General features: G+C 31.5%; 1 protein-coding gene and 1 long non-coding RNA gene across 10 annotated transcripts; one reads left to right on the top strand and one right to left on the bottom strand.

Annotated features, from left to right (window-relative positions):
- The first annotated feature begins 813 nt into the window (after window positions 1–813).
- LOC105775094 (G-type lectin S-receptor-like serine/threonine-protein kinase SD2-5) lies at window positions 814–2546 on the top strand. Its single transcript, XM_012597632.2, has one exon. The coding sequence runs from the start codon at window positions 895–897 to the stop codon at window positions 2068–2070; it is 1176 nt and encodes a 391-aa protein (XP_012453086.1). The 5' UTR covers window positions 814–894; the 3' UTR covers window positions 2071–2546.
- Window positions 2547–4290: 1744 nt separating this feature from the next.
- Window positions 4291–8625, bottom strand: LOC128034065 (uncharacterized). Of its 9 annotated transcripts, none has more exons than XR_008190118.1 (8): window positions 8046–8618; window positions 7179–7526; window positions 6992–7084; window positions 5852–5948; window positions 5653–5772; window positions 5202–5256; window positions 4872–4945; window positions 4291–4637 (listed from the first exon to the last, which is right to left on the bottom strand). It is a non-coding gene; the product is annotated as an uncharacterized LOC128034065 (long non-coding RNA). The 9 variants fall into 9 exon arrangements; XR_008190116.1 differs by having other exon boundaries at window positions 6992–7117; window positions 7345–7526; window positions 8046–8614; XR_008190120.1 differs by having other exon boundaries at window positions 7345–7526; window positions 8046–8613.
- Window positions 8626–19750: the final 11125 nt, after the last annotated feature.

The following is a 19750-nucleotide window of genomic DNA, read 5'->3' on the forward strand; positions in this document are numbered from 1 at the left end:
AAGCTCCGTTATGAAATTTGTTATGCTATGATACACTCTGATACATGTATATATTTACCACGATACGTGGGCCAAATCACGCCCTGGGTGTTAAGCTCATGCGTTTTTTTGTTTAGGGTTTGTGAAATTAAAGAAAAAAGTCAAAAAAGATAAATCAATTTATCATAGTGTTCTTTTTCGTCAAACCCAACTACCAACTCCAATTCCATATCAAATAAAACCCATCAAAATCATATTATGTTAAATATTCTAAAATCATTATTTATGCTAGGGATTTGATAAGTATAATACGAGGATAAAAAGTTTTGCGATTCTTTCATGGAATATGAAAACCAAACGAAATATTATTAAAATACAATATTATATAGTTGTGATATAATATCTAATATAATTTTATATAAGAAAATTCTATTAAATTAACTATCCTAAGCTAGTTAATAATATTTATTCTTGGTTTCCTCGAGATTATATGTTCAACTGGTGCCACTTCCTGAAATGACAAAAATAAAATAAATGAAAACAAAAATGGATGGTTCAAAGTTTGGTTTGGCTTTCGGCCCATTAATTAAATTGGGTTTTGTTTCCGGCCCATGAATTCAGTTCAGTACAATGAGAGAAGTGGCAGTCAGGAAAATAGACACCTGTGCTGTTAGCCACTAGCCAGTCCTTCCTCCTATTTCATGCTGAGTTGGCACGGTCAATGATTTCCAAAACAGTTTTTTGGTCATTTCCTAAAACATAGGACTACTACAGTCCTACTCTTTTTGACTTTTCTGCCCTTTCTTGGTGATTTCATATGATAGCACTGCAGTTTATAAAGCTTGACGCCATTGTTGCACCTAATTCTCTCAAATATTACTCTTTCCTGAAAAGCCATTTCCAGTCTTAGCGAGAATGAATAAGAATGCCCGTTGCTACTTTGTAATGAGCACACTTTTTACTCTACTCATCATAGCTGTTGTTGTGAACATTGATTTACTTTTTTGGATAGTTCTATGTGCTTTCCTTCTTGTTGTAGCCATTTTCTTTTTTCGAAGATTTAAAAATGGGTTCCAGCAAGTTGAGGAAGATAACTATCTCGACAACATGCTGAAAATGCCAACTAGATTCTCTTATAAAGACTTGAAGAACATCACCAAGAATTTTAGCAACAAGCTTGGTGAAGGTGGATTCGGGTCTGTTTGTCAAGGAACATTGCCTACGGGTTCTGAAGTTGCAGTGAAGCATCTTTTTTACGTCGGTCCAATTAATAAGTCCTTCATTTCGGAAGTTCAGACGATTGGAAACCTCAACCATTTCAATTTGGTAAGTTTGGTTGGATTTTGTGCTGAAAAATTCAATAGGTTTATAGTTTATGAGTTCATGGTTAATGGGTCGCTAGATCAATGGATCTTCAAAACCAACCAACAACTTGCACTTGGTTGGCAAGTCAGAAAGAAGATCATTTTAGATATAGCCAAAGGACTTGCTTATCTTCACGAAGATTGCAACCAAAAGATAATTCACTTAGACATTAAACCTCAAAATATCCTTTTAGATGTTAATTTCAATGCCAAAATTTCAGATTTTGGATTATCTAAGCTAATTGAAAGAGACCAAAGTCAAGTCATTACACGTATGAGGGGAACCCCGGGTTATATGGCTCCCGAATGGTTAAGTTCAGTCATAACTGAGAAAGTAGATGTCTATAGCTTCGGTATTGTGGTCTTAGAAATTCTTTGCGGGCGACAAAACATCGACGAATCTCAACTAGATGAAAATAGGCATTTACTGGAGCTTTTTAGGAGAAAGCAAGAGGAGGGGAAACTCTTGGATTTAGTCGATGAGTGCAACGGTGATATGCATTCGAATGCAACCGAAGTCATGGAGATGATGAAGGTCGTTGCATCGTGCTTGCAAACTGAAAATGCCAACAGGCCTTCCATGTCCTCACTTGTGAAGCTTTTTGAAGGTTCCGTTGATGTTGTAATTAACATGGACGAAGATTCTCAAAATGAATTAACATTAGAAGTGGAAGTGGAGAGTTTAGCTTCAACAGTTGCAGACTCTGTGTTATCTGGACCAAGGTGATGATGTAGACAGAAAGGAGATGTTGGAAGATTGCATGCAAACTAGGGTATGGTCCCACTTTTAACTTATCCAATATATTACTTTTATTACCAAAGTCACGTACTTGGGCTTTTTTATAAAATTAACCTAAAAATTTTAATTAATTATATAAATATTTCATTTTTTTTAATTAAACACGTAAGTGAAAGTTAGTGAAACTAAAGAAATAGATATTTATGTAATTAATTAAATTTTGTGGGTTAATTTATAAAAAAAGCCCACGTACTTGTCTTCATCCTTAATCTGTGGATCCAATAAAGTGTAAGTTAGTCAACAGGAAGAGTCAAAGGTAGTAGAAACATCGTCTCTTTTCCTTGGTCATTATTGCTTTATGGGGGTGTTTGAGTAATAATACATAATATTGTACTTTTTTAATTTCGCATTTTAGAATAAAATAAGCTCATTATTTATAAAAGATTACAATGTTGAAATATATATTAATGCAATCTTAATACCACTCGTGCCTTACATTATTTTAGATTACAAGCAAAATTTGAAATTGTAGACTAATTTATCTTTTGTTTTTATCATTTTAATCAATTCTGTATTTTTTTCCTCAAATAAAATCTCTTATACTTAAAAGGAAAACAATATATATCATATTTTAAAATTAAAATTATTACATATACTTTAAAGATTTATTTGTTACGATTATTATTATGATTTATAAATTATGGTTGATAATACAATCATTTTCATCAATTATATTATAATTTCGATTTATAAATTTATTTCAACATCATATATTGATTTATTCATAATTTATCATGATTTCATAGGAATCGAGAATAAAAATTTAACTTATTAAAAAATAAATTCTATAATAAATATAATTTAATGAAATATACTTATAATTAATCTCACATCTTATCAATCAAATATCAAAATCTTATATTTTATCCAAACGAATAAAATAAATCTTACGTTTCCCAATCCTATTATTAAAAATATCTATTTTTCTTTAACCAAAAGCAGCCTAGGTAAAAGGCGCTCACGTGAATTCTGCCTCCAGCGTCAAAATATCATTATCAGCCATTTTTAGATCCAACACCCTGAACTGAAGCACTACATTTTTTAAGTGGGTTAAAGTATAGTGTTAGTCCCTATACTTTAGTAAAATTGAAATTCAACGCTATACTTAAGATGTTAGAAATTAAATTCTTCAACTATTGTGATTTAAAATTTTCAGTCTAATCACTAAAATAGTATGTCTTTTTTCTCAAAATTTATCATTTTAACAAAAAACGACATATTAATTTGGAGTGTTGAAGACTTATTTATATTTTGGAGGCATTTTAAAGCGATAAAAAAGTGTTATATACACTTCAAATCCATTATATTTTAGTAACTTTATTTTTATTTTTCTTGTTTCAATTTTATTTCTGACGTTAATTAAGGTAAAAAAATTAAGAATTAAAGTAATATAATAGAATAATATAATATCACAAAGTTTAGTTTAAACCTTTTACTATTAAAAGGAGCATTTTAGTTCTCATATATTTGAAAAGTTGATATTTTAATATTTACACGTAAATTTTACTATTAATAGAATGACATGGTTTAATAATTATCACTACACCAAAACAGGCTTTTAGCGGCGCTAAAAAGCGCCGCTAAAAGTATTTGTGGCGCTTCGAAAAGCGCCGCAAAAAGAGCCGCTATTGAACTCGTCGCTAACTTTGGCGGTGTTTTTGAAAATAAACGCCGCTAAAGACCATGACCTTTAGCGGCGCTTCTTCCACAAACGCCACTAAAGAACATGACCTTTAGCGGCGCTGTTTCCACAAACGCCGCTATAGACCATGACCTTTAGCGGCGCTTTTCCCACAAACGCCGCTAAAGACCATAACCTTTAGCGGCGCTTTTCCCACAAACGCTGCTAAAGACAATGACCTTTAGTGACACTTTTTATCACAAACGCCACTATAGAACAAACCTTTAGCGACGCTTCTCGCAAAAACGCCGCTAAAAACATATCATGCAAAAAAATTATTTTAATCAAATAATATTTATTTTTATGATAAATATTATATTATGTTTTATTTTTAAATTTGAACTTTAAATATACTTTTAAGGATAAAAAATATTATTTAAATTAAATTTTCCATGAAAATGATAAAAGAAGGCAAATAAAGGAAGCTTAAATAATAACAATAATTAATAAAAGTGAGAAAACGTAAATAATTAATAAAAATAGTTAATTGTAAACCTCGAAATTTTGGTAAAATCAACACCAATGCAATGCAAGCCATTGTTGAGTCTAATACAAGTGAAGAAACTAAGATCCTAAGAAGAGAATCCTATTTTACTAACAGCAGTAAAATATCCATACTTTGTCCAGTATTTATATCGAAAAATCAGATCAGAAGAAGCAATCTCTTTGCACACCATTTCAATTCCTAGTAAGGCCTTCGAATGTAGTTGATGAAAGCCGGCATACACATCCGATCAATCAGCTTTCAGTTTCAGAATTTCCTTGGTGGTCCTTAAACGAAAATAGGGCATAGGGCATGTGTTCCTACATAAGCCTGGAAAAATCCAACTCAGTTCAAAGACAAATAACTAGATATCGTGTTTCAAACGAATGAATGTGCATGTGAGAGTATCTCCAATATGTACTTCTACCTTTTGTCATATATTTAGGCAGATAGACAACAGATTTTACATCCCAACAACTACTGCCCTGAGTACTAGAGTTTAATCACAGAAAAATCAAAATAAAACATGAACAACAAGGATAAAAAAAAGTTCCATGGACTTACCTGCTCAAAACAAAGACTTAAGCCTCTGCTATAGAAGTTGATATATAGAATACATAAACATGCCACAATCAAACCTGTACATAGAGAAAATTGTTTAGGGGGAACAATTCAAATTCTAACACAAAAGGCATATGACACCACGAAACTAGCAGTGCAAATTAATAATTGAATTCACCAAATATTTGGAACCAATTGCAATAAATAGTTAGTATAAAAGACTCAGATACCTAAAAGCTACCTCACAATCAATTACTACACAATATAAGTTATTTTGTTTAAGAAATAAGCTTATGAAGAACAAGTACTTCGAGTACTGCTCCTATCATATACCTGACTAAGAAGTTTTGGTTTGTCTTCTGTTGAAAATGTAACTTCATGCATGGGCCTGCATCAGCACCAAAGAATGTAAATTTCACCATCGAAATGGATAGAAAGTATTTATAAAGCTTCACCAAAAATGACAGAAGCATCGGTATGTGAATGGTAAAGTAGGAAGATGAAAACTAAATATGATGAATAAACTTGCAAAAACACACCTAAAACTGAAGTCAACTAAAGATGGTGGTGAAGCATTGTTCTGAGGTAAGAAAGTTGAACTTTGACAGGACCTTATTAGTTAATGCACTCCTAAATAATTTAAAGATCCAATACATAATATTCAAAAAGTATATGATGATCAAGTCCAAAAAAACCAAACTACCACTAACTTAACCAAAATTTTTGTATAAACAATCAGCCCTCACCTAAGGACATGTTAAGGCATAAATAAATAGTTAAATACCGGGAAAGATGTGAACTGTCAAGTAAAGAACTATCTCCATCTTGATCCTTAGACTTATTTGCTTCAAGTGCAAGGGCTTCAAGATTAGGCGATGAGCCAAAGGCAGGTGGTGGATGTATGCTGACAATTGAAAAGCCAGCTAGAATTGTCAGCATCATTAACAATACAGTTAATGTCCAAAGTGAAAATAAAAGCAAACCTCTGTCTGTTAAGAGTATTTTTGAAGAATTTTGAGCAGACTCCTCGCACAAGGGGTTTGAAAGAGTGGAATCAGCTCCATCAGATGTAGATTGGACCTACACAAGTAGGCAACCATCATGAGACATTTGACTATAAACAAAGTACAGTACATTTAAGAACAATCAAGAGCTGGAACCAATAGATTATGACATTTAGATGACACGGTAATGCTGGCAGTATGGGAGAGAAGGGAAGTTGGTTTTCTGCAATTAAAAAAAATTTCTTTGCTGCTCATAGCAATTTAGTGTGACGTTGTTTTATCCCTAAATTATACATAGTAGCATTTTTTTTTTCTTTTGTAGGTTGTGCTTTTTTTTTTCGCCGACGAATATTTATATCTATACTAATATTTAAAATTTTATCAAGTTAATTTTATTTTTATGAAGTGATAGATATTAAGATAATTTTATATTTTCATATAAAATCTAAAAATATATGGGTCAACATTTTGTCGACTTCTAGGAGAATTTTTTAAACTCCATAAGCAAAGATTTAGTTCATGGCACATGCTTGTTTTAATTTATTTTTAATTTTTTTTAGGACACATGATAGCATTTCAACGCTGTAAAAACTCCACCAGCAATTGACTAAATAATTTCTCAAAATATATTTATAGGACTCAAACTCAAAATATTATAGTTTTTAATAACTCAAGTATTACCATATTTAATTATTATATCAATTTCATTCATGTCGTGCATGTATATAATCTAATATATATATACACGTAGGTATGTATGAATGATAAATGGGATTGTATCACAAAAGTCTTGCATAAAAAGAAATCAAAATGATTTCGTTTTAAGGAAATGATAATGAGAGGGAAACTTGTGATTTTATTCACCTTTTTCGGTGTGAGAACCTCTACTTCACTGCTACCATTATCATACTCAAGTGTGGGAAATAGAAAAAGAAAATACGGTTGTCTAAAAAATTCAAATATAAACTTATTAGATTGTCTTAAATTAATAAAATTGATTTGTGATTTTCAAGAAAAAAACATTTTTTTAGGATAAGGAAAAAAATTTATAAATATAAAAATTCTAAAATAATAAAAATAAATAAATTAAGTTCCTAATCTGGAAAGGGAAGACTTTACCTTGGCCTGCGGCTTCTAAGAGAACATTCACAGATTCCTCACCAGTCCACCACCTATCGAAATCAACCACAAGTCGTGCAGTCCCTAAATTTTCTGGCAGTATGGGAAAGAAGGGAAGTTGGTTTTCTGCAATTAAAAAAATTTTCTTTGCTGCTCATAGCAATTTGGAGTGATACGGTGCACATACTTGAGCATAAGTTGTTGAAGCTGTGTTTCTCAATGAGTAATCCATACAACAGCAAAAACAACAAAAAGAGATAACAAGCACTTACAGATGCTCACATTCAAGGATAATACCAGGATTCCCTCGAGAGAAAAATATAGAGTTAAAGTTGGAAGGGCATATAACGTACTTGTATGACAAAAATTGTTCAAATAAAGCTCGTACGAGGTGAAGACCCTGTCTAACACGACGCAGATCACGCGAAGGGCTTCTCTGTTTTTTCACTGCCCATTACCTACATCTGCATCAACTATATTTTCTAAAGTGGCAAACCTCTTTGATGCTTCCACAAGATTACCTACCTGATTTAAACTATCCATCCATCATCAATTAATAAATTAAAGTTTCAGTGATTGGTTCGAAATAGAGAGGGGGGAATCAAATAAACCTTAACACTAGAAAAGAAGGTTTAAACCAAAAGACCAAGTAAATCCAGGTTATGTAGCATAGGGAAGTCGAGACTATGTAAGTATAACAAACAAACTCTCACAATTATAAGTTGCACTAAATTACATTCAAAGAAGAGAATCATTCTTTAACTTTAAGGGTATAGATTGGAAAGGCGTAATTTCCATTAAAAGAAACAACAGAAAGCCTTAACAGAGGGATATAATAATCATTCAAATCAACCCTAAATAGCCATTCAAATGACTATATCAAAATTGATAGTAAGCACAAAATTGTAAACTAAAGTTAATTGTATCACTAATTCACTATAGTATAGCTAACACAAGAGAATGAAACTTGCAACATATACAAATAAAGTAGAACTAAAAAGTAATATCCCCACAAGTTAAAATAAACTCCCAACGGTAGAAATGTATAATATACCTTGATGCCTTGGTAGAGCGCTTCAAGGAATCAGCGTAAATTCGAATACCGGATAAATAAGGTACATAATACTGGGCAACAGAATCAAGGCAATTCAAAATTAGCGGGACTCCTGCCCCATATGCTCTACACTCTTTGAATGACTCCCATAAATCACCTAACATGAAATATGGCTGAAATTCCTCGTCGCACATCCGCCACTCTCTCATCGTTGTCTGCTAAACCCAATTTCAAATATCATCCATCCATCCATCTCCGCGAATTTGAAGGCGAGACCGAGCGAGTTAAAAAGAACAGAAACCAAAGAACAAGCATCACAGAACGCCTGCAATATTTGGAGTTGAAATTTGAAGTTGGAGGAAGAGACAAAAAACCCTTGTGAGTTTGGGTTTGCTGGTTTGTTTACAAAAAAAAAAAAAATCTTGGGGCATGGAAAAGAGAGTGAAGAAGCCAACCAGAATTGGCTTCAGCTCTCTATATATAAACAAGAAGGAAAGAAAGATATAAAAAGAAGAAGAAGAAGAAGAAGAAAGAGGCGATGAAATTTAAGAACAGATTTTAGGGGTTGCTCAGTAAGAATTAGAACTAAGTTTGGTTAGCTGTATTGGATTAGAGGTGTAATGGAATAGAGGTGTAATGAAAAAGCTATGTAATAGTAAATCAACTATTTGGTTGAATGTAATGGAATAGAGGCGTAATAGTAATCATGTGTTTGGTTGAGTGTAATAGAGATGTAATAGCATAATGAAAAAACTAAAATGACTAGAATATCCTTAGCAGAAATTTATTTTGGTAAATGATTATTGTTATTGTTATTTAAATTTTAATAACATTATTATTATCAATAATAAATAATTTAATCATATTTAAACATAATTATTATTAAATATAATTTAATTAAAATATATAATTTAATAAAATTTAATAATTAGCATAAATTTGTTTTGGTAAATTATTATTGTTATTGTTATTTAAATTTTAATAAGATTAATATCAATAATAAATAATTTAATCATATTTAAACATAATTATTATTAAATATATTATAATTAAAATATATAATTTAATAAAATTCTTAAAATTAATATTCTTATATGAATTTACTCAAATCATAATATATAGTCTTGTAAAATATAAATTAACATAATTATTATTAAATATATTATAATTAAAATATATAATTTAATAAAATTCTTAATAAATAAAATTCTTCTATGAATTTACTCAAATCATAATATATGATACTATAAAAGAAAATTTCAAATAATTAATATTAAATATGATTTAATTAAATATATGATTTAATAAAATTTAAAATTATTATAACTAATATGATTATAGTTTATGAATTTGTATAATTTAAAATAATAATTATTACATATAATTTAATAATAATATATAATTTCATAAAATTCTTGATAATAAAAATTTTCTTATATGAATTTATACAATTTAAAATAATTAATATTAAATATAATTATATAGTGATATATAATTTCATAAAATTCTTAATAATAAAATGTTCTTATATGAATTTACTAAAATCAATATATAACTTGAGAATTATATTATGCATAAACATAATTAACTTATATTAAGAAAAGGTTAGATGAAAATGAAATTGTACATTAAAATCCATATGTTATATAGTTTTACAACATCAAAAAGTTTGAACATTGATATTTAATGGTAAGAAAGAAATCTCCTAACCCATTCCAATCAGACAATCGAAGGTAAACTAAAGAAAACGATCATTTGAGTTGGATGGTCGGGAATTTTACTCAATGCATCATACCGCTGATCGTCGGTTAAACCTTCCATATGTTGTTCTGACTTCTACTGAACTACCACCTCGGAGGCAAAACTCCTACTGATTTGATCGCCAACGGCTGGATTTTCTCCCGAACAAAGTGGCGACCTCATTAAATGAAGAAAACACATTATCACGAGCATCGATTTCTTCTTTCTCTTGTTTGAAGATGAGGAACCCCTTGGTCTCGATCTCCTCGCGGATCCGCACGAAACATCCATGTCATCTAAAGAGACGTCACCAGATCATAGAATGTGTTTCTATCTTCATTCATATCGTAGTACGTTCATCATCAAGATGTATTTCTTCAAGAACATCGGAATTTGTTTGAGCATCTCTCCCGTTGCTCGATCTCTTGCGTATATGGTAGTAAGTGGTCATAGTAAGGAAAGTACGAAATCGAATTGGCGGCTTCTTTGTGACTCTAAAAATGAGGAAATCATATTAGTCGTAAGTTTGGTAAAAATAATATAATAAAGACTTGAAATAATCTTACCTTTAAATAGGACTCCCAAACCGCATCTTCAAAGAACAACGAGTCATTTATGCTCGTCCCAACCAAAACCGCTATTGTTTTGGCCATTAAGCATGTCGTGAGACGATTGACCACTCCTTTAAGTAACCTAATCCTTGATTCAATATTAGGTTTCGCCTTCAACATTGCATTTGGTAAAACCGTTTGTAGCATTCTTTCCAACTCGTTCAAATAACCGGCTTTGAACCCGTATCGAGATTAAATGTTCCAACATTGTGCGAGTCCACCATGTTGAAACTAATGTCGCATCTTCCTCGAGAACCCATTTTCTTTTGCTTCCTCGAGAAGCTTGAGCATTTGATTCGGAACACCGACATAATGATCTTAAGAACAAAAAAAACAAATTATATTAATTACTATTTTAATATCATGATTCAAAAGGTCAACACTTTATAAAATCTAAGTAATTAAGTTGAATATCATGAATCAAAAGTTCCATAGCACAAAAATTTAAAATTATAACACATGTGAATTAGAAGAAATTATATTATAATTTCTGTAGTTTAGTACAATACAAAAATCAATACAAAAGTTTCACAAAAGTTTCACAAACTAATTTCTAGATGCTTGCCATTCATCGAACATTTGGTTGGCTAGTTCCATCCTCCAAGTAGCCCAAGCATCCGATGGATGAATATTTGTGATATTCGGTTCATCGTCATCCACCACATTAATTGTAGGTAATCCTTCTCCCACCTCCGCTTCAATGGGATCACTACTCATATGGGTTCGAATAAAATTATGGAGCAAACAACATGCAATAATAATTCTATTGTGCACCCTTACAGGATAGAACGATGGACTCCTAAGTATTCCCCATCTAAGTTTTAATAAGCCAAAGCATCTTTCAATGACATTACGTCTTTGAGGCATGTTTCATATTAAAAACTCTTGTGGAGAACTTGGTCGATAACCCCGACGCCACTCGCTCAAATGATATCGTTGTCCTCTAAATGGTGCAAGAAATCCTCACAATTTGTGTATCCAAGATCAACTAGATAATAACAACCTATAAAATAAGTTTCATATTAAAAATGATTAATTCACACACAAAGTTTGATCTTAATGAATAAATCAAAGTCCTCTAACTATACACTTTACCATGAGGAACTTTTAATCCATGTCTTCTACTAATGGCATCTCAAGAACCCGTCCATCAAGAATCGAACCTTCCCAACCGGAAGAACATAAACAAATTGCATCTCGGTGTACAAGCACCTAGCATATTTGTTGCTATGTCACCTTTTCGTCCGATATCTAGGTTTATCAACTGTTGGAACCCTAATCTTGATGTGGGTTCCATCAAGAGCACCTAAGCAATTCTATATCACATGATATAAAACCTTGAGTTAGAATACTAATTTAAATCTAAATCAAGTAAATGTTGTTGAAGCTATATATAAAACTTAGTCCTATACCTTAAACCATTTCCACCTTGTGTCGGAAGAATCGGTCGTAATTGGCTCCGCTTTTTAAATAACACATCTTGCAAGCGTGATGACATTTAAAACACTATGAAATGCTCGCTAACAGCTTTCCGGACCTTCTAAAGTGATGCTTGATAACTCGATTTTTCGGTGATGGGAGATGATATGTAAAAACATTGCTACTTGCTCGTCAATAAGCATGAACCTTGTCGACTTCAATCCCCTATCGATTCTAACATCTCACATAATTTAAAAAGGCACTCTATTCATCCTAACTTGTTCAATATGGTCTCGTCACTAGCATATACAAGCCTATTCACATAATCCCGTTTTGCATAAAAATCTACGGTATAGGACCTAATCATTGGTCTATGTAGGCTAAGGTGGCACCCATTCTAAATAAGAACCAAATCGCGATTCTCTGATTTCCAACCATATTGTCACAAAGAATACTAATTCTTTTCGCCTCACACTTTGTGCAATTAAAGGCGACGAGCCATTATTGCAACATTTTAAAATTAGAACACACTATCAAAGAATTGAAGTTGCAATTACACATTATCAAATAAAATAAACAAAGACAAATTTAGAACACACGAAGCAAAAATTATCTACTAAATGATATCGTTGCAACTTTAATTTCATTTCTTTATCAATCACCCAAATAATAATGAAAGAGTATATTTAATTACTGATGATTAGTTTAATTAAGGTTTTCTTATTTCAAAATAAATAAAATGAAGAATGAGGATTTGGTTTAATAATGAAATTGAAGTTTTATAACTTTTATAACATTTTAAATGATAATTTCATTTTGTAAAAATATATATAACTTTGAAGAGGACTTATTTCCATTATAGGGAAAAATAATGTTTGAATCAATTAACATTTGTTTTAAATAACATGTATTGCGTGCATAAAAGGTTAATTATAATCCATGAGCATTTTATTTCTTCAAAAACTTATATTAAAATTTAATATATTATGTATAATTGAGGTAAAATTAATTGAGGTAAAATTTGAAGGTTGGTATTTGTTAGATTATAACTAAACTCATTATAATTTGGACATTTAAATATATTGATTAGTTAATTAAAATCACCCAAATTAATTGACCTAAAATGATATCGTATAAATATATTGATTAGTTACTTAAAGCATGTTCAAAGTTTGATCAATGAAAAATTTTTTATTGATGATTAGTTTAGTTAAGGTTTTCTAATTTCAAAATAAATAAAATGAAGAATGAAGATTTAGTTTAATAATGAAATTGAAGTTTTAAAACTAGATAATAACATTTTAAATGGTAATATAATTTCATAAAAATATATAACTTTTATCTCATTTACATGTACAAATTTATTATTAACAAGATTGTATTTACATGTACAAATAATTGTGATTTGAAGCCCATTATTTGTAGGCATAATGCTCTTTAAAAAAATGTTACCTAATAGGCAAAACATATAACTTGGTGATAAATTTAAAAGAACAATGGTCATGCAAAGAATAACCATAACCATACAAACAAAAGCTTTAATGAGCATTACAAACATACAAACAAAACCATATTCATTTGGGAAACAATGAACTCGCTACATCAATACAAACATGGAATCAGGGAAAACATACAAACAAAACCATGAATACCAATGGAAAACTAACCTGTAATGCTCAAATCTGGGACGACTGCGATGTGGAAGTGTTGGAAAAATGTTACCTGTAATGAGAAAAGTGCTCGGATCAACCTTTTTTTTTGGGAAAATATTTATGCTATAGCTAAATATAGTATATCAAAGCACAGAACAACCATACACCAATCATCATCCATGAGCCATATCAAACCTCTCACTATTCCCTCAAAAACATAAACACCAAATCCCAAGAGTAAAACACACAGAACAGTCAACAAGCAATCCATCAATTACAAACCACAAAATTCTAACTTTACAGAGTACTTGATGACCCCACCCACACCTCAACCAAATTCCTAATTAAAAGTCCAACCATCTCTAGCAAATAGTCATCATGCCAAGATACATCGGGCCGGAAACTCATGGACGTACACATAAACTCCATTCACGACATCCATCCTTTCTAGGCAGATAATGTTCCTTGGCGAAGATCGAAGAGATAATTAAAAGAGAAAGAAGCAACATTGTTAAACATTAAAAAGGGAATGGTCATTAGGATAGGAGCTTTTAGTCCATAAGGAAAAATTGTGGTTCAAAGAGAAAACAAGGAGAATGAAGAGAAACATCCTACATGTCACAGTTGGATGATCGAAACATGCTTCTAATAATAACTTCCAAATTTAATTGTAGCAAGATAATTTAAAAGCAAAGCGACAATTAAGAACACAAAAGAGGGAACTATGAAACTATTAAATCCAATTGCATAGCTTTCAAAGGATTCACTGGATTTTCTTTGTTACATATGAAACCAAAGCGACAAACCATTAAACCCAATTCCAAGTTCAATAACCTACACTGAAACGCCTCCTCATTTCCCTCATTATTTGTAATTAGTTCTCACCTCCTTTTCTTCCTAATAAAAGCCCGAACCAGCAAGTGTCCTCTTTTCATTACAATATGAGAAGACTAGATAATAATTTTTCTTTTGTTTTTCAAGAATCTTTGGAAGCAGTCATGGCACAACCATAAAACCAACCATATTAAGTAAATTCAGTGTCTAACATCCTACATGTAGTAAGTTGCACTCGGTTAATACATAACAAACCACCGGCCTCTAATTCCCCACATTCATCCCCATTAGCAAACAACACAATGCAGGCATATGTATCATCAACCGAGCAAAAAGATTCAAACTAACTTCAAAAGTGATTTGATGCTCATAATTTATCCATCAAACCTAATTTCAAAAGGAGACAACAACAATTGATAAGCTAATTTAGCCAATGATTTGGTGAAGAATGTAGGAGAAACATCATTTGCTTTAGATATGCAATCATCAAACATGACCAAAAATTTCTAGTTCATAGCATGAGCAATAGCATGCAATTATCTAGATTCTAGAGGTTCATAGTTAAGACAAAGCTTAGCATCGAACAAAGTAAGCTTCCAAAATTTAAGAACAAAATCAAAAGAGCGGTTCAAAACCAAGTAAATGACAAAGGCGACACTAAAATGTATAATCACTTACGAGTAAATTAATTACTATTTTACAACCTTACCACAACGAAACTATTAACCATAATATTAAACTGATATACAAGAAATTAAAAAAAACAACGCACCATAAACAATTAAACAACAAAGAAAACCACACGAATTTTCACTAATACAACAAAAGCTTCTCTTTGATTTTCATGGACTTCACCGGTTTCACATATCTGCTTGCAGTGTTTGTGAATTTGACAAATATAAACAAGATATCTACTCTCTAAATCATATTCTTGAATTCTGGAACTTTAACAAAACATAAAAATATTGCACGGAATAATGTGCCATCTTTGGTCGCAATGAGGAAAATAGAAACTCAACTCATGAATGTAAAATTTGTCATACGAAAATGGAAATATTATTTCTTGAAAGAAGTATATGCTTTAAACTTTTGATGTTGCTCTTTCAAAATCAGGATTTATAAATTACACGCATATAATTTATATGAAATCACCATCGAAAGCAAGGGATATTAAACCCGGAAAAACTTTCGTTAACTAAAACTACGAAGAGTAAAAGATTCATAACCATGAAATCAGCATTAAACTATTGAAGAATAAAAGCCACAAGTGCAATTATACAATAATTCCAATGAAATCAGCAACAATTTCATAAAATAAAATAGCAATTTCAACGAAACTATGAAGACTAAAGATTCATAACCATGCAAAATATTTGATAAAAGATTGTCGAACAAAAGAATTGGCGATTAATTTGGGTCCGAAATAAAACTCACCCGATATTGGATTAGAGGTGATGACCAAAAATGCTTCACTCTTTTTCAATGGATTCACTATCGTATTTCCAATTTTGTGAAAATATTGAAGAGCAGAGAGAGTTGCAGATAGGGTTGGGAGGAAATGGGAGGAGACAGAGACTGAAGAAACTATGAGGACAGAATAATAAACAGAGATTTTGAGGAGATGGAAGGAGAAATTTTGAGGACAAAATAGGAGAGGGTCGGGTAGGGAGGGAGGGTAAAACAGAGAGCAGGGGACGGAAGGCGGACGTAATAGGTATTACAGGGATTTGGGAAGGGATTACAAAAGAAGCGAAAAAGGGGATTAGGTCGGGATTGGTTTACGCCCGTAATGCCTATTACAGCGAACCAAACGCCGGATTAGAGGCGTCATGTAATACGCGCGTATTCGGCCTGTATTGTATTAGGTAATACACTGAACCAAACGCCCTCTAGGTGTTTTGAGGATACCGATTCTAGGGGGAAAAGTAGAAACCTAGTCAATCAACACAAAATTTTTAGGGATACTAATTTTAGGGGGAAAAGTTGGGGATTTCGGAGGGGGGAGGAGTTTGATAGAATGGCGCTATTTTTTCAAAATGAAATAATTTTGCGGCGTTTTTTACAAGAAGCGCCGCTAAATGTAAGCAATAGCGGCGTTTTTATAGAAAACGCCGCAAAAAGTAAATCAATTTATAAAAAAAATAAAAAATTTTAGAGTAGCAAAACGGCGTCGTTTTGTTCAAAATGAAAAAATTTTATGACGCTTTATAAAAGCACCGCTAAAAGTAAGCAATAGCGTTTTCTATAAAACGCATAAAAAATAAATCAATTTATAAAAAATAAAAAATTTAAAATAGCAAAAGCGGCGTCATTTTGTTCAAAATGAAAAAATTTTATGCGCTTTACAAGAAGCGCCGCTAAAAGTAACAATAGCGCGTTTTCTATAAAAGCATAAAAAATAAATCAATTTATAAAAAAAATTTAGAATAGCAAAACAATCGTTTTGTTCAAAATGAAAAAAATTTGCGGCGCTTTATAATAAGCGCCGCTAAAGGTAAGCAATAGCGGCGTTTTTATAGAAAACGACGTCGTTTTGCTATTTTTATTTTTTATAAATTGATTTATTTTTTTTATGCTTTTATAGAAAACGCCGCTATTGTTACTTTTAGCGGCGCTTCTTTATAAAGCCATAAAATTTTTTTCATTTTGAACAAAACGACACTGCTTTTGCTATTAACAAAATATTGTATATTTTCATAAGAAAACAAATGATAAAATGGTTGTAATTAATTATTAAGTTAGAATTATCTAAATTAAATAATTACCTATGTATCCATATCATTTTTATTTTTGTATTTTTTCTTATAATTTGGTCCTCTCCAAAATAAATAATTATACATAAATATCCATATCAATCTATTACTTTTTTAACTTATTTATTAATTCTATTTAAACTAATTTAAATATATCAAATGGTTTAGATTACATTTTTTAAATATAAAAGCATTAATTAATTGTATAAAATTTTATCATTTAACAAATCTCAAGTAAACCTTAACCTTAAACCCTCTAAATTAACCATTCAATACATATTATAAAATCTATCTATTATATATCTCTTAAATAATTTAAACTATACTCATAATTTCAATATATTTGATTTATTATTATTATCTATTTTACAATTATATAAGAACATATTTAAAATATAAATTAAAAATAATTAATCTAAACTCAAAACCTTAACTCGACCCACAATCCCTAAACCTTAAATCCCTAACTCTTAACCCCTAACATCTAACCCTAAACCCTAACCCTAAACCTTAAATCCCAACCCTTAAACCATAATCCTTAATTCATAACCCCTAAATCTATACTCCCTAAACCTTAAAATATGAACTCTTAAATCGGCTTTAAATCTTAAATTAATCATATACCCAAAACTAAAAACCCTAAACAAATTTATTATTATCTCTTTTACAATTATATAAGAACATATTTAAAATATAAATTAAAAATTAATTAATCTAAACCCAAAACTCTAACTCGACCCCTGAATCCCTAACTTTTAATCCCTAAACCCCTAACCCTCTAACCCCTAAACCTTAAATCCCAACCCCTAATCCATAATCCCTAAACCCATACTCCCTAAACCTTAAAATATGAACTCCTAAACCGGCCTTAAATCTTAAATAAATCATATACACTAAACCAAAAACCCTAAACAATTTTATTATTATCTCTTTCACAATTATTTTAAATAATAATATTTTAGATTTTCCATGTATTTTATTTCAAATTATTTCTACGTGTCATAATTTTTTTCTGAAGATCTTAAATATTCAATTAGAAATAAATTGAATTTTATTTAATATGAATAAACCAATTAAGATAAAATATTTTTTGCGGCGCTTTCCCAAAAACGCTGCTAAAGCTCTGGGCATTAGCGGCGCTTTCCCCAAAACGCCGCTAAAGCCCTGAACATTAGCGGTGCTTTCTTAAAAACGCCGCTAAATCCCCGAAAGGTCGGAAAACGGCGTCGTTGGGCTTAGTTTTTTTGCGGCGCTTTCTTAAAAACGCCGCTAAAACCCCAAAAGCTTAGAAAACGACGTCGTTGGGCATAGGTTTTTTGCGGCGCTTTTCCAAAACCGCCGCTAAAGCCCTGAGCATTAGCGGCGCTTTCTTAAAAACGCCGCTAAAATCCCGAAAGCTTAGAAAACGACGTCGTTGGGCATAGGTTTTTTACGGCGCTTTTCCAAAAACGCCACTAATGCTTATTTTCAGCGGCGTTTTCCGTAATGCGCCGCTAATGATCGAACGTTAGCGGAGTTTTTTATCCAAACGCCGCTAAACACGCCGCTAAAAGCCTGTTTTGGTGTAGTGTATCGATATGACATTAATTAAAAATTAAATTAATTTAAAAAGTTAAATAACAGTTTTGAAAAATGAGTACAGGTAAGAAATTGAGTTGCTGTTATCTTAAACTATTTTTTATTCTATTTATTTTCTTGGACATAATTGTTGTGTTTAAATGGCTAATTTACCAAAAAAAGCCAATTTTTTTAAAAAATTACCGAAATGGGCCAGTTTTTTAATTATTTACCTGAATGGGCCATTTTCCGGGAAATCGCGTCCACGTCAGCGCGATGTCAGGGTACGTGACAAGACATCGCGTCCACGTCAGCGCGACCTGCTGATGTTGAAGGAAATCGCGTCCTTGAAGAAGCGATTTCCTTCGCGTCGGCAGTCGCTACCGACGTGGACGCGATGTGGCCTCGAGCGTGAAAGGTTTCAACGGTCAAAAATTGACCGTTGCCCCCAACAGTAAATTTTTTACTATATAAACCCCACCCTTTTATTTTCACAAAAATTCAATATCAATATCCTTCAAAATTCTCTCAATTCCGTTCAAAATTCTCTCAAATTGTTTTCAAAATTCTCTCAAATTCCTTCTAAAATCCTCTCAATTTCCTTCAAAAATCTCCAAATCCATATTAAATTTCTTTTCCATTAAATTTCATTATTTTAAGAAAATTTTAAAATTTTTATTTTTTAAAAATAATTTTAAAATTTTTAATATTTTCAACAATGGCCGGATCATTGATTCGTCTTGATAGGAATCACATATCGGTGGAGCAAATGAAAATGGTAAGTATTAAATTTAAATTTTAAATTTTATTTAAGATATTTTTATTTATGTATTTTTAGATATTTATTAATTTATTTTTTCTTATAAAAGGCTGAAGATCGGGTATTGGAATGCAATATTCGGAATATGCATGCTCCTCCATCACCATTAGTAGAGAACTACCTGCGGGAAGCGGGATTTTGGCACGTGGCGACGGTAGGCCAGGGATGCAAATTGGAGACGAAACTGATCAGTGCGTTGATCGAGAGGTGGAGACCTGAGACGCACACATTTTATCTTCCATGTGGAGAGTGCACTATCACTCTAGAAGATGTCCATCTGTATTTGGGATTGCCGGTGGACGGGCACCCAGTCACTGGG

The sequence above is a fragment of the Gossypium raimondii genome, chromosome 10 (assembly GCF_025698545.1).
Source record: "Gossypium raimondii isolate GPD5lz chromosome 10, ASM2569854v1, whole genome shotgun sequence".
NCBI classification, from domain to species: Eukaryota; Viridiplantae; Streptophyta; class Magnoliopsida; order Malvales; family Malvaceae; genus Gossypium; species Gossypium raimondii.

Bases quoted from the DNA above. Each gene is read 5' to 3' on its own strand.
- LOC105775094 (XM_012597632.2), top strand. From the start codon at position 895: ATGAATAAGAATGCCCGTTGCTACTTTGTAATGAGCACACTTTTTACT.